Raw genomic sequence first — 15,692 nt, forward strand, 5'->3', positions numbered from 1 at the left:
TGAGTTAGAAAAGACCTACCAGGAGGTGTTTTATGACTCAGGATTTGCTTCTTTTGTCAGCTTTCTACTTCCCTGGTTAGGAGCAAGTACAATGAGGCTCTGGTCAAGAAACTCTCCTTAACTCTTGAAAGTTAAGATTCTGCTGGTAAAGCAACAGCTGCCCAACAAAGGTCCTTAGACTCTCTAGCCAAAGTTTTTCTTGATAATAGGGCAGCCCTAGATTGTCTTAGCTGAGCAAGAAGGTGTCTGTGCTGTGGACAATACCACTTGCTGAACTAGACTAACACTTCTAGGAAAGTTGGAACTTAGCTATATAAGATCACTGAACTTGGCTTAAGGAGCCAAGTCAAGAAGCCTTGACTCCTTCAACAGGGTATTTCTTTGATTTATTGGATTTTGATTGGTTTGAATCTTGGGGACCATTGCTCTAAAGTACACTCTAGACTTTGGTAACTATCCTGCTTATATTAGTAGCAGTAGTAGTCTCCCTGGCACACTATATTCTCTCAAAAGCTTTAAATGCAAATTTACAGTCATGAACCACCAAGCAAATAATCTCCCTAAGACCAGAAATGCCAGAAAAGGAACAAAGAAAATGACTGAAGTCAAAACTGAAGTTTTGGCCTATAAATACCATTGAGATTCAGGGGGAAAAAAAATCAGGACCTGTGAATATCATATAGAGGACCAGTAAAAGCTATAAGAACTTCAGGGCAGTAGCTGCAAGTGGCACTAATGCTTTAAATTTTCATCACACCTTTCAGTTAATTCTGAATCACAATTCTGATCAAAAAGGGGGAATTGTTAAAGAAAAAGAGAAAGGAGGAGGAGGAGGAAGAGAAGGAAGGAAGGAAGGAAGGAAGGAAGGAAGGAAGGAAGGAAGGAAGGAAGGACCTCAAGTGGAGTCACTTGTGCTGAGCCTCACATCAGGAAATCAGGTTCATTATATAGTTTCAGCCTCTCCCAGGAATGTAATTTTTAACCAGTGTATCTAGAATTACCTGATCAGCACTAGTGAGGTAATCTGCCTGACAGAGTCCCACCCTGCCCCCAAAGGAAGGTGACCTTGTCTGAAACGTTCCACTCTTTTTAGAAACTTCTGTTTTCAGCTCTCGTCTGCTTATAAAAGCCTTCCGTTTTGTATAGCTCCTGGGAGTTCCTCTCTATTTGCTAGATGGGATACTGCCTGATTCATGAATCATTGAATAAAGCCAACTTGATCTTCAAATTTACTCAGCTGAATTTTATTTTTTAGCATTGGGCATAACACACTTGAACAAAATCTACAGGCAAAAAGTGAATAGCTGTTAACTATTTAACAAATATTGACTATGTGCATCTGGAAGCAGGCAACTTAAAACAGAGCCATAGGCTGTTACAGACCAAAGAACTGAGACACGAGGAAGACTCAGAAAGCATCCAGACTACAAGTTCCCTCTTCTTACAAAAAACCAGTAAAGTCTGTAAAAATCTCTTCTCCCACAGCAGCACAGAGCATCCTATTCAGTCATAACAGATACAGCTGGCATATCAGGAGAAAGGGCATGTCTCCAAGAAATTTGCACACCTGCATGAGTTTATCAACACCCAGTGAGAAGAGAAATAGCTCAAGCTATGGAAATATAGATGAAAAATAATGGACTTTAGGAACAGAGGTTTCAGTAACTGCAGACAGAGACTGGGAACCCCTGCAATCTGTATATTAGTCCTGGCAACACAAACAGCAGACAAAACAAAACCAGATATACAACACAGAAATAAGACTCAGACCAGATCAGTAGACAACCAGTTCTCAGGGCCACATCCAATCCAGCTGACCAATGTTGGAAGTTAATACGAGAGCCACAGTAGCATTTATAGAATGAACTCCACTGATCAGAGAGAAAATATAGTGTACTGAAGAATACCTACCAAGGTTAGGAGAAATAAAATGAATTAAACTAGTAAGAATAGGGGAGGATTTGCAAGTTGAGGAGACCTTCACAGAGACAGTCAAAACAGGAAGAAGCAGCCAGCAGGATTGTAGACTGCTTTGCATTCTTTCTACCACAAGAGGGAGGGAAGCCAAGAATACAGTTGGAGTTTGACCAAGCAGAGTTGAAATTTTGGTAGACTAAATTGAGCAAGCATGACACCAAGTTGCCCTGACAATAAGAACCCTCCCAGCCCCTTACAAAAATGTATTATCATGAGAAAAGCTATATGCAAATGAAGTTAAAAGTAACCAGCAGCAGAGTATACAAGGTCATAGGAGGCATTGGGAAAGAGTCTGTGTAGCAGAAAAGGGATGCAAACAGGATGAAACATTTAAATTGTATCTAAAACGGCTAACCTAGGTCCATATGCTTGAGAGAACTTCTGTGTACCGTGTAAATCTGAAGGTTCTAATAACTGGTTTGAGCATAACTGGCGCCAGTATTCTTACATATTTGTTGCCATCATGGAATAGAAGAGGTGCTGGACAGGGAAATAGGAGCTCCCCTGTTCCTTGTGGCCTATGTGAGAAAATCCACCAACGGGGTGAATTGAACCTTCCCAGAATGAGTGGCAGGAAGGGCAACCAACAGTTACATTTGCATCTTACTGGTGGTGGTGGTGATAATGGCAGAGAGAGATTTTCTACACGAAGAAACCTATGCATATGTATTACCTATATTTATAATACTGAGTTTATTAGTTGTGCATGGTTAATCCCATTGTGTGCAACCACTGCTAATAGCTATGTGAAATTTTGTCATTACCAAGTCTTGAGTTAAAATAAAAAGAGGACAAATACTCAGGAAATGCTGAGTTGGCTATTTCTTGCAATTTTTTTCAGCCAACATCTTTCTTGGGCATCTCTCATCTCACACTTACAATGTATAGGAACACTGAAATGAATGATAAATGAATTAGGCTGTACTATTTATCTTCCTCTCTCCCTGACCCCCTGATCTCCTCTCCAAGACGAATGGCTGGATTGGGATAAATTAAAAGCATGTGTGATGTAACTCCACTGTGTATGATGTAAGTCTACCTCTCCCCAGCACCATGAAGAATGGACTACTCTGAACCTGCTCTTCCAGTAGCAGACAGTGCTAACGCCAGGATGAGCATCCAGCTTCTGTAACAGAGTTCTGCCTGGGTCATTCTTCACGCCCCAGTTCCCTGCTCAACTGACGCCCAGCCTTTGCCGGCTCTTTCTTCCTAAGGAGCCAGACCTTGTCCTTGTTCCACTGGCTGAAAAATGGGTGTCTTTTTTTTTTTTTTTTTTTTTAATTTTTGGGACAGAGAGAGACAGAGCATGAACGGGGGAGGGGCAGAGAGAGAGGGAGACACAGAATCGGAAACAGGCTCCAGACTCCGAGCCATCAGCCCAGAGCCTGACGCGGGGCTCGAACTCACGGACCGCGAGATCGTGACCTGGCTGAAGTCGGACGCTTAACCGACTGCGCCACCCAGGCGCCCCATGGGTGTCTTTTTTATCCAGTTTCTCCTGAATCAAGGTATAGTTACCCACCTCTGACTATCACTTCTTCCTATGGATTCCTGGCTCCCTGCCCCTAGATCTAATGTTTTGGAAAGTAACTTCATTTCAAAGTGGACATACGTTCATTCTGCCCCATGAGCAGCAAGCTACTTTTGGAAACCAGCCCCACAACTCAACTAATTCCCTCAACCCTTGTTTTTCAGCCACAGAGGGTAGCAGGAGGTCAGTAAACTGAAATTCGGTGGCGACAAACTGGAAGTCAGAGGGAGTGTGAGCCTGTGGTCCTGGGAGCCCGTGTAATGAAAAGTTTCAGAGAATTAGCATCTTGACCTCTTCTCCTCCCTGCTTCCTCACTGGACCAAAACTAGAGAAGAGGGCAAGATCATTGTCTCTGTGTGACCTCCATACCTGTGTTATACAGGTAACTGGAGACAAATGGGAATTTAAAGAGAGCACCATGAAAGCAAGCATCATAGCACCCTTTTCCCCTCCACATTTCCCTAGTACCTAGTACAGTGCTTGGCATATAGTAGACGCTCACTTAATTATTTGTTGAATGAATGAATGAACAAAGGATCTAATGCAAATGACTGGTCATTCTTCAACTGTGTTCATACTTGTCTCAGCACTATTTGAGCCCTGGCTCAGGAGGACCAACAGATCACACCTGTATGTTCAAATGCAACACTTCTCCTTCTAGGCTTTCAATGCATTTATCACATCACTTAGGTGAGTCTACACATATAATTGAAATACATCACTCCCAGAGCCCCAAAATGACACCAGCCACTGTGGGGCCAGTGCAGAGATGCCTGGCTAATCTGAGTGACATGGCCTAAAGACATCCTTCATATCTCAAATAGGGAACAACTATACTCATCAGTCTCTTCTCCCTTCCCTCCCTCCTGCTACCCCCCACAACTGGTGAGAATCTCAGAATGTCCTCAAGGTGTTTCTAGGTCACAAATAACCCTTAGGGTTGCTGGGCATAAGCTCGTCTTTGGGACTTCTTCACTGCCCTTTAGAGCTTTAGCATAACAGCTTGTGGCTCTATTCTGTAAACCTCAGGCCTGAATTGCTCACCTGCATGGAAATGGATCTAGGTTGGTAAACATTTACTAAACACCCACTACAGGCCTTACACAAATCCTGGCTCTTCGGGCATTACAATCTGGTTGAGTCTCTCCTGGGACATAGCACTTCCTTTCCCTCCAGTGTGGATTATATCTAGAGATCCACAAAAGTGAAACCAAAGACAAAGCACAAAAACAAAAGCAAAGGGTGTTTTGTGTAAACTATACCGTGCCCCACCCAGTAAGTTTTATACAGATGGAATCAGGTTAAAAGGAAACAGAGGGCACCTTAGGGTAAAGGCAGCCTGTGAAAGTAGAGATAAGAGGCATGATCATTCCAAAGTACCTGCTTCAGGGTGGGCTGGCTGGATTCATATGAGAGTACAGACCTTGTAAGCACCTGTACAAAGGCAACCTACCCAAACTGTTTTGCGCACTTAGGTTCCCTTTGCATCAAAGCACACACCTCCCCGACCCCTGTCATTTTAGAACTTGAACTTTGCCCATGCCTTTCATAACTTGTTAAAATAGGACTCTGAGAGGCAGAAGACACTTCAGTGGTCACCCTGTCTAACTTGTGTCCCATGCAGGAGTCCCTTGCCATCCCTGACAGGCAGTTAGGCAGCTTTGTCTTATGCACTAACTCAGAACCTTCCAAACATACCTGGTCATATGAATCACCAGAAGCACTTGTAAAAAGTATAGCCCACTAACGATTCAAAACTACACAAGATCAACACCTGCATAAAAGGGCCCGTGAACCTGAATTTTTAACAAGCATCCCCAGTGAGTCTTACAATTAAGCATTGTTATTTATTAAGTTTCTTATGTGCATATAATGCAGTGGTTCTTGACAGTAGCTGCATATTACAATCAGCTAGGAAGTTTAAAAAAAAATCAATGATGGGCCTTTACCCCTAGCCATTCCTACTTAATTTGTCTGGAGTGAAGCCCAGAAGGTATAAATTTTTAAAGCTCCTAGCTGATTCTAATCTGCAGCCAGGGTTGAGAACTACCGTAATATCTTTCCAACCTGATGGTAAACTCTTTGAAGCAACCAAGAAATCTATACCTTTTGGTACTCCTCACTGAACCCCACCACCATGTTGAACCTGTAGTAAAACATACTCTATCGCTACTAAGTTGATCTGATATAACTAGCTTTGTTCACCCATCCAATGGGATGTAGCTTCCTAACTCTGTTGAGAAACTGTATACTTCCACTCAGCAAGAGGCCACACAACAGGATACGAAGTGCTATGACTTCTCACAGTGGAGTCCAGCCCCACTGTCCCCACCGCCCCCACACACACAAACTGACATATACACAGACATATCCCCAGCCTTCCCTTTCCCCAGACTAACCAGTCCAAACAATGCCAGAAGCCCCATTCTAGGGCTCTTCCCTCTGGATCCAGCCCCCTGCCAGCTCTACTCACATTGTACAGCACGGTGGTCCATCCTTCCATGGTGATGCATTGGAAGACAGTCAGCACAGCAAAAAGGATGTTATCAAACTGGGTGATCCCATCGTTGGGGCCAATCCAGTCCTTGCATTCATAACCAGCTGGGCAGCCCTGCACACCACATGGGTGAGGAGGGTCAAATCCTTCCAGAATACCTGCAGACACATTCAGAGGGTAGGGGATAAACCACATGATATTTTAGCATGACCTAGAAATGACCCTCAGGAAGCCACAAACACTCAATTCTATTTCTTTGTCTCGGGCTCCCACCTCTGGCTTCTTTATACCTCACAGCTTACATACTGTGTGTTCATCCCAGTGCTTCCCAGCTTCCTCTGAGGCCAAATGGCCTTCACTTTCTTCAGGCTACATCTTCTACCCTTGCCTGAGTACCACAGGCATGGACAGACTGGATCACATAGAACAATCTGAGGTGAAGGCAGAATCTTCCTGATTTTCCAACTTCAGACTCAGAACAGACCCTGAGTTCTTCTCGGGTTTCTTGGGGACAATTATAAACTAAGTCCCTTCAGTGGGTCTCAACTCCTTGTTTTTTCTGGCCTAAGTTCCCGGTCTTGAATAAGAAAAAAACAAAACAGAACAAAACTCCCAAGGTAGAAGGTGTCCTTTGAAGATTTAAAAACAAAACAAAACAAAAACCAAAAACCAAAACCAACCAACCAAACAAACAAAAAAACCCACATGATACTAAATTGGGCTTCTTCAACCTCTCCCTGACCCCCTTTCCTGCTAGGGTATTCTACTGGACTTGAAAAGAACAAATAAGATACAAAGAGGTACGGATTTGAGGTCTGTGAACCCCGCAAATTTCACAAGCACCCCTGGCAAGTCACGCTCAGAGCTCTCTCAGCTTTTCCACACTGTGTGTGGGTCACAGCAGGGAAGGAGGAAGGTCATGAGGTGGATCATGGAGGGAAAGTGTCTCCACAGACCTAGAGAGACCCAAGTCTGACTCTGGGCTCCAAGGCCCACCTGGCCTGTGGGCCAAAGAGGCTATTGTACAAAGGGTATTTCTTCAGACAGGTGGTTTTTGACAGTCAGTCTGATAGCCTTCTACCATGGGATGGGGGAACTGAAACCTCCTGTTTGAAATCCTCTGACTGCAAACTTAAGAGGCCATTTGCTGTACAATATCAGTGTCCCCTGGGGATCCTTAGTCTAGGCTGCTTGTGCCTCAAAAAGCTGCTAAGAAGTTTGTGATTCTAATCCCAGGGCTGGGATAGAATATACTTTTCCACTCAGTCCCCCAATGACCTGAAATTACTCCAATGACCAGAGGGGAGAGGAAGGAAAGGAGAAGGCCAGGAACAACGATCCTACCTGAACTGTTCGTGAAACATGCCCGGTGCAACTTCCCACTGTAGAACTCCAAGCCAATGATGGCGAACATCAAGATGGCAAAGAAGAGCAGAAGGCCAATTTGCAGAAGAGGCACCATGGCCTTCATGATGGACTTCAACACAATCTGTAGGCCTAGAAGGAAAGGAAGAGAATGACAAATGGAGCCTCCTAGAGCACCATGTGATATAGGAGGCTCCCTTTACTCTCTTCTAGGAGGAGAGGGGCAAGTCTTTGAGGGAAAAGAACCACTGGTCCTAAGACAATGAAGACAATTTGCAAAGGGACAACCAGAGCAAGTTGAGCCAAAGACTGCCATCACTACTTCCCCTGGAATCAATTCCATGTTCCTTCTCACCATTCCCTGATCCTTTACACACCTGTTACTCCTCCCTTATTTGTTTCGCCCATGTTGCTTTCTGCTTATCTCTTATAAACTTATTAGAACGTGCTTCTTTCCTAAAGGAAATTAAGCCTGGCCTTGCTAGGCTCTAAATCTTATGAGAGTAAAGACAAAGTTTACCTCCCCCACTACTCTACCTGAAACTTGGCTTTCCATCCACTGTTTTAGGATAACAATTAGTACAATCACTATTCACAAAATACCATATACTTTGACCCAGAAGTTGTACTTCTAAGATCCTAGCCTAAGAAAATAATACTTCAAATAATAATTTGAATAAGATTTAAGAAAAGAGATGTATGTCGCTGTGCTATTTCTAGTGGGGGGAAAATGAAAATAATCTAATGTCCAGTAGAAATGACTAAATAAGTCATCTTGTATAAGATGGGCTATAGTACAGACTTTTTAAAATATATTTTTGGGGCGCCTGGGTGGCGCAGTTGGTTAAGCGTCCGACTTCAGCCAGGTCACGATCTCGCGGTCCGTGAGTTCGAGCCCCACGTCAGGCTCTGGGCTGATGGCTCGGAGCCTGGAGCCTGTTTCCGATTCTGTGTCTCCCTCTCTCTCTGCCCCTCCCCCGTTCATGCTCTGTCTCTCTCTGTCCCAAAAATAAAAAAAAATAAAAAGAATAAAAGTTTAAAATATATTTTTGAGGAATTTTTAGTGTCAGGAAAATCAAATGCTTATATGATAGGATCCAAAAGTATACACACAGTATGATCACAATCATGTTAAAATGCACAGGAAAAAATGAATTAAAAAATAGGATAACGAGGGTGTTTCCTTTTCATTTTACATATATTTTTTTACTTTGAAAATTTTCTCCAAAGATCTTCCACTATCTTTAAGTTCTGGAAAAAAAGTTGCTAAGTTTTAGAGTGAAATGTTTTGCCAGATTGCTGCATCCCCATTCTTTTTTACCACTGGAGAAATAGCTTCCTGTTTATCATTTCAGGAAAGCCATTAACAGAGGAGAAGGAAGAAAGGCAAGTGCTCACTAGGTATCCCTGACACGAGCTTCAGGGGCCTCAGGACACGCACAGCCCGAAGGGTCCTCAGGTCCACATGTGTGTTGAAGTGGGTTCCTGCCGTAGCCAGGATGCTGCAGATGGAAACAAAGAAGGTCAAGGTTATCACCGTCTGGCTTTCTCCTCCTGTTCCATGGGGGAAGCTGGGTTGAAGAAGGATCAGCCTGGAAAGTACACAGAGCTGATGCCAGCTGCGTGTGGGTGCACCTGAACTGGGGTGAATCATCAGTGGTTCCGACTGAAATTATATTTAGCCACATCTGGGTTTTACTTTGCAAAGAGGGAAAACTCGTCATTACATCAGAATCCTGGCTCCCAATCATGAGTAAAATACAAGCTCTCTAGCATCTATCCCATTCCTGCCTCCAATCTTTGCCCCCTCCTCTCCTCTCTATCCCTCACCAACCTCCTTTCTCCCTTTCCAACCTACTGAGGCCCCTGGATTTTTTATATCAGAATTCGTAGGTTCCCCTGTCTCCTGGCTACTTCAGGGAATTTCCCTGGATCAGCTGCAGTAAAGGAGTAACTCACTCTTGTTCACCTTGGCAATCAAGAGTTTTTACCAAACAAATCAATCACACTGATGCTATAACTATGAGTGTTCTATAGCTATAATGTGCAAACTGGATATTACGTCCAACACAAATATTAATAATACTATTTTTGCAACTTTGTCTAATTTTAGTCTTCTTTCTGTGGAATAGTACCTGTCTTCCCTCCCAACCTCTCCACAACAATTTCAGCTGTCTGGAGCCATGGGCAAATAAGTCACTCAGAAAACTGAGTTTTCTACATAGTCAAAGGGTGGCGGGAAGAGTTTATGTCATTTAATTATTTTTGGATGAAATATTTCCTTCAATACTTGAAATCTAACTTGAATGAAAGGTTTATGCTGTACACCTCTAGAAAGCAGCTAGAGTATCGATGGGTACAAATGACACAGATCCAAGACTCTACAATTGTGAGCAATAACTTTGAAACAAGCCATGCTGCCCAAGAACAGGGGGACTGTTCATGTGGTAGTACACTTCCCAACATTAAACGTACTCAAACACAGACTGTAGAACTTTCTATTAGGAAGTTAAAAATGTTCCAACATTGGTTGAAGGTTATCTAAAACCAGTAGAGATTTCTCTCAACTTTAAGACTATAATCCTACATTAACCCAACCTCAAGATAAGAACCAGAAAGAAACTCTACTCGCATAAAAGATCTCAGGAGCTAGGCAAGCTTCTCAGGTCTTCTCTACCTCTCCTGACCCAAACTTCCATACTGCCCTCTGAAAAAAAAAGGGATTTAGAAGAGCCACATCTCTGATGCTGCTTTTGACTCTATCTGCCAATGCCAAAGAGAGAAATTAGGGAGGGAAGTGATATTTCCAATAAGTAGGGAAAACCTGAAGAGAAAAGAGAGCAGAAGAAATGTAGAAAACGGGACTAAAAAATAAAACAGGCAAAGAAGCAAATAAAGGGAAGAGGAGACAGACAAACCTCAAGGCTAAGCCATAGTGACAGAGAACCAGAACCCCAGGAAAACGGGGTCATTGTTCCGCTGAATCCACTAACAGAGGAAGAAGCACCATACTCTGAGTCTTCTGAGGTGCACTGCACATGGGAGACAGCTCTCCCTATGGTTTGCTCTGTCTTACAAACGCGGTGGGGAGAATCCGCCCTGTTCAGAAACCAGAGTTTTGTTTCCAAGGATACCCAGATACACATGAGATGCTCTTTCATATCATAAGAAAGAGCTACTGAAAAGGAAAATTTCCTCCCCAACCCTGAGCTGAAGGAGGTGTATTTCAGAACATGGAGGTAGAGTTCAAAAGACAAAATTAAAAAGCAAGAAGGCACAAGTGTAGAGAGAAATAAAACTGGTAGAGGGGAGGGAGGATAAGAGGACAGGGAAGTGAATGGTGAAAGGAAACAGGGACATGAAAACAGGAAGGAAATAAGAAGAAATAAGAGCTTGTGGAGAAGCAAATGTCAGAGAAATAAGAATTCTCATGTGGGAAAGAAAATAACAGTGAAGCTAATTTGAAAGAGAGAGAGGCAAAAATATGGCATTTGTTGCCAGAAGCTTGAGTAGTGACCCACAAGACACATCCATGCTCTTTTCACCAAGTGTGGCCTTCAGCTGAACCAACCTGCCCCCCAAGTCATCTAAGCTGCCCCAAACTTTAGCCAGGACTGTGCTGCCTGGGGCCCATGCTCCCCCCAGCCCTTGGAATTTTCTTTTCCTTCATCCTACCCTTTGACCTTGGGTTCTGTCTTAGCCTCCTCATAAACTAGGTCTTTAGCTCATGCCCATTGGCCAATGGCTGCTTCCTAGTGTTCACATCATGTTTGAGGGTAGAAGTTCCTGTCCACCTGCTAGAAGTAGGGGCAATGGAATTCTTAGGGGGTAAAGATAATTGAGGAAAAAGTCCCCATAGAATTCTGTGTCCACTGCCATCACTGCCCTTACCACATCTTAGAGAAATTCTCTGTTTTCTCTGGTTTCTCATCTGTCTCTCCCACAAGATCCAAAACACCTCAAGTGGAGGCACTGTCCTCTCCATCTCTATCCCCACACCTAGCCCAGGGTCTGGAAAGTTAAAAGGTGCTCAATGAATACTTGATGGATTGAACTGCACTGATGAAGGTAGTAAATGTGTTGAAGCAGAAACCAAAAGGAAAGAAGTACCAGAGAAACCCTAGAGTTTACCAATGATAATGGCAGGTGGCAAGCCAGGATGCTGTTCCAACACATGCCTGTTGGAGCACGTGTACCAGAAATCTGTCCCTGAGCATTTTAGAGTCTAATAAGGATCTTCCAATATAGTTTAGGACTCCTGCTCTCAAGGAGATTCCACAGGACAGGATCTTCTCAGGAAGAGAGTTAGAGAGGGAAGGAAGAAGACTCAAAATGTAAAGACCTGCCCTTCAGCAAAGCCTCAGTGCTAAAGTCTATACGCTCGGCAAAACTCTGGGCCTCAGATGTATGCAGGAGGTTCAGGGTAAGTCCACAGTAGGAAACGGCCCAGGTCCTCAGTCTGGTGGAAGTGGACAGACACAGAAATGAAATAATTATAATTCACCATGAAGAGTGTCATAACAGAGATGTTTACAAAGTGTTTCAAGAATGGGAACACTGCAGGAACACACATAGGGCTCACTATCTACTAACATCTTTCACATATGTTATCTCATTAAATTCTCAAACATATCCTGATATTACTACTGTTTCTACTTCATAGAAGAGGAAATCGGGACTTTGAAAAAATTATGCTAATAAATGGCAAGACTAGGCATTAAGGTCCTTTCTCTTCTGATATCAAAGCCAAGCCTTTCCCCACTCTGCCATTATGCCATGCAATGTCTTCTCAGTACTGCACAGCTCCACTGTTCTTTAGTCCAGTACATTGCTAAAAATACCAAGGTCACAATACTTAGCCTCCCAACAAGCCAGTGAGCTCGGTTCCCTTTATCCCCAAACCACAAATTACTAACTCCCACAGACTTGTCACTGACACCTCTCCGGACGAGCAGGTCAGACAGAGGCTCCTTGCACCTGAGGTGACAACGGCTATAATATCCACATATACACACATGAAGAGACAGTTGTGCCACAGAATCAGAGTGAGGCCGCTGCGCAAAACTCTAATTCTGAGTTAATAAAAGCCCAAGCTCTGCAATCCCATGCAGCATATGCGAGTACTCTTCAGAAACAGCGGCTGTGTTTTCCATTTCTTTTGTCACTATGAGCACAGGGTCTGGGTGGAGAGCTCTGTACATAGAGGGGTGCTTAGTGACTACCCCCAAAGCAGAGGACAGACACAAACCTCTGACTACGACCAGGACAGATGCAGGATTCTGCACACTATAAATGTTCAAAAACTGTTTCCTAGCGGATGTCATGGTTCAGACCTACCTCTAATGCTTTCGCTCTTAGCTGTCAGCAAGTAAGAAGAGTCTAGAGCCTGATATGATCCTGAGGGTCTTGTGTGCCCATTACAGCAGTGGCAGAAGATGGAAGGAATGCTCTGAGCAATCACAACCAAATGACCTCTCCCCGAGTCAATTACGCAAAGAATTCTCCCACCCTGGAGTCCCTTTGACCTTGGGTTCTGCCTTAGCCTCCTCATCAACCCAGGTCTAACAGTCTCTTTTCACACTTCCATGGCTAAAAATTCCCTGAAGCATTATGCAAATATTACACTAAAAAATTATCCGTTGCTTATCTGCAATTCAAATTTAACTGGGCATCCTGTATTTTTATTTGCTAAATCTGGCAACTCTATTCAAGGGATGACCAGGTAAATAGCTTCCCTCCCAGTTGTTGCACTAGCCTTAAACAAGTGTGTAAGTTCTCTTTTGAAGAGGAGATACAAACCAGGGGTCTCCTACCCTTAGGCCCAAAAGTTCCTCCTGAGCTCCCAAAATTACTTCTTTGCTTCCACCCATATAAATCCCAAGGGAGAAGTTCATGAGCCTTCGAAAGGCAAATTGTTCATCAGCATCTGTGCAAAAAGGCTGATTAATACTAGCAAAAGGTATTAGGTGCTTAACCAGCCCCCATTATAAGAAACCAAGAGGAGACAGGGAGGGACCTAATTCAAATTGGATTCCTAACACAGTTTGAGCCAGGATGTCATTTCCATGGGTAATCCACCAAAATGAGTTGTTGTGTCCACTTAGAAGTGTTTCAGAGGTGATTGGCTCCTTCTTCTCTTCTATGATTTTACCTCCAACGAGGCACCAAAGTCTAACATATCCTTCCTTTAACACATCTCTTGGATTCACCTCTTATTCTCCCACCTCTTTCTTGCCTGGAATGCCCACCCCCTTGCCTTGTCTCCCTGCCTAAATAATATGATCCAGACTTCAGAGCCAGATGGCATCCTAACTCCTCCTTGGAAAAGATCTACAGGCAAAAGAGAGTTGAACTAGGATGATGAGGAAGTGGTAAAGCACATGCTCTCCAGTCATACTGGCTGGTTTCAAATGCCTGTTCCCTCACACAGCTGTCTTGCCTTATGCAACTGCCTCTCTGAGCTATAGTGTTATTATCTGTAAAATGGGGACAATATTTTCCTAAGAGGGTTGATGTAAGGATTAAAAAAGATAAGATGCGAATGTGAGACAGGAAACCATCAAAACCCTAGAGCAGAAAGCAGGAAAAGACCTCTCTGACCTCAGCCGTAGCAATCTCTTACTCGACACATCCCCAAAAGCAAGGGAATTAAAAGCAAAAATGAATTACTGGGACCTTATGAAGATAAAAAGCTTCTGCACAGCAAAGGAAACAACCAACAAAACTAAAAGGCAACCAACGGAATGGGAAAAGATATTTGCAAATGACATATTGGACAAAGGGCTAGTATCCATAATCTATAAAGAGCTCATCAAACTCCACACCCGAAAAACAAATAACCCAGTGAAGAAATGGGCAGAAAACATGAATAGACACTTCTCTAAAGAAGACATTTGGATGGCCAACAGGCACATGAAAAGATGTTCAATGTTGCTCCTTATCAGGGAAATACAAATCAAAACCACACTCAGATATCACCTCATGCCAGTCAGAGTGGCCAAAATGAACAAATCAGGAGACTATAGATGCTGGAGAGGATGTGGAGAAATGGGAACCCTCTTGCACTGTTGGTGGGAATGCAAATTGGTGCAGCCGCTCTGGAAAGCAGTGTGGAGGTTCCTCAGAAAATTAAAAATAGACCTACCCTATGACCCAGCAATAGCACTGCTAGGAATTTACCCAAGGGATACAGGAGTACTGATGCATAAGGGCACTTGTACCCCAATGTTTATATAGCAGCACTCTCAACAATAGCCAAATTATGGAAAGAGCCTAAATGTCCATCAACTGATGAATGGATAAAGAAATTGTGCTTTATATACACAATGGAATACTACGTGGCAATGAGAAAGAATGAAATATGGCCTTTTGTAGCAACGTGGATGGAACTGGAGAGTGTGATGCTAAGTGAAATAAGCCATACAGAGAAAGACAGATACCATATATTTTCACTCTTATGTGGATCCTGAGAAACTTAACAGAAACCCATGGGGGAGGGGAAGGAAAAAAAAAAAAAGAGGTTAGAGTGGGAGAGAGCCAAAGCATAAGAGACTGTTAAAAACTGAGAACAAACTGAGGGTTGATGGGGGGTGGGAGGGAGAGGAGGGTGGGTGATGGGTATTGAGGAGGGCACCTTTTGGCATGAGCACTGGGTGTTGTATGGAAACCAATTTGACAATAAATTTCATATATTGAAAAAAAAATAAAATAAAAAGATAAGATGCTTATAAACTTCTTCACATAGCACTGACTTAAAAAGATATCAGGAGCCCACAGAATTGAAGGGATACTGAAAGACCAGGCGGGAAAAATAGGAAAGCAGAAATCTTGGTGTGGTAGGCTGAAAAACAGATTCAAAGATATCCATATCCTAAACCCTGGAAGCTGTGAATGTTACCTAATATGGCAAAAGTGATGTTGCAGAGGTGATTAAGAATCTTGAGATGGGAAGATTTTTCTGGATTATCTGCGTAGGCCCTAAATGCAATCACAAGTGCCCTTATAAGAGGCAGGCACAGGAAGATCTGGCTAGAAAGAAGGTTGCAATGTAGTGACTGAAGCGTGGTGCTATGCTGCTGGCTTTGGAGATGGAGGAAACATGAAAGAAACCCAGCCCTAGAAGCCAGGGAAGGTAAAGAAATGTCTTCCTTCCTAAAAGCTCAGGTGAGAGTACAGTCCTACTGATACCTGATGCAGCCCAGGTAAACTGATTTTAGAGTTCTGACTTCTAGAACTGTAAGAGAATACATCTGCTTTAAGCCACCAAGTTTCTGGCAATTTGTTACAGCAGGAATAAAAAACTTACACACTTGGCAAAGGTCA

The 15,692-nt window shown here is 43.3% G+C and overlaps 1 protein-coding gene across 8 annotated transcripts in view; it reads right to left on the reverse strand.

Annotated features, from left to right (window-relative positions):
• CACNA1E (calcium voltage-gated channel subunit alpha1 E) overlaps nt 1–15,692 on the reverse strand; it is a 489,630-nt gene that overhangs the window by 212,139 nt on the left and 261,799 nt on the right. For all 8 annotated transcript variants that reach the window (XM_058701273.1, XM_058701270.1, XM_058701274.1 and 5 more), the window contains exons 6-8: nt 8,769–8,872; nt 7,350–7,502; nt 5,982–6,163 (exon numbers count right to left, since the gene is read on the reverse strand). In XM_058701273.1, the coding sequence (XP_058557256.1) occupies nt 5,982–6,163; nt 7,350–7,502; nt 8,769–8,872 (439 nt within the window). The remainder of the gene's footprint in view (nt 1–5,981; nt 6,164–7,349; nt 7,503–8,768; nt 8,873–15,692) is intronic.

The sequence above is a fragment of the Neofelis nebulosa genome, chromosome 15 (assembly GCF_028018385.1).
Source record: "Neofelis nebulosa isolate mNeoNeb1 chromosome 15, mNeoNeb1.pri, whole genome shotgun sequence".
Classification (NCBI taxonomy): domain Eukaryota; kingdom Metazoa; phylum Chordata; class Mammalia; order Carnivora; family Felidae; genus Neofelis; species Neofelis nebulosa.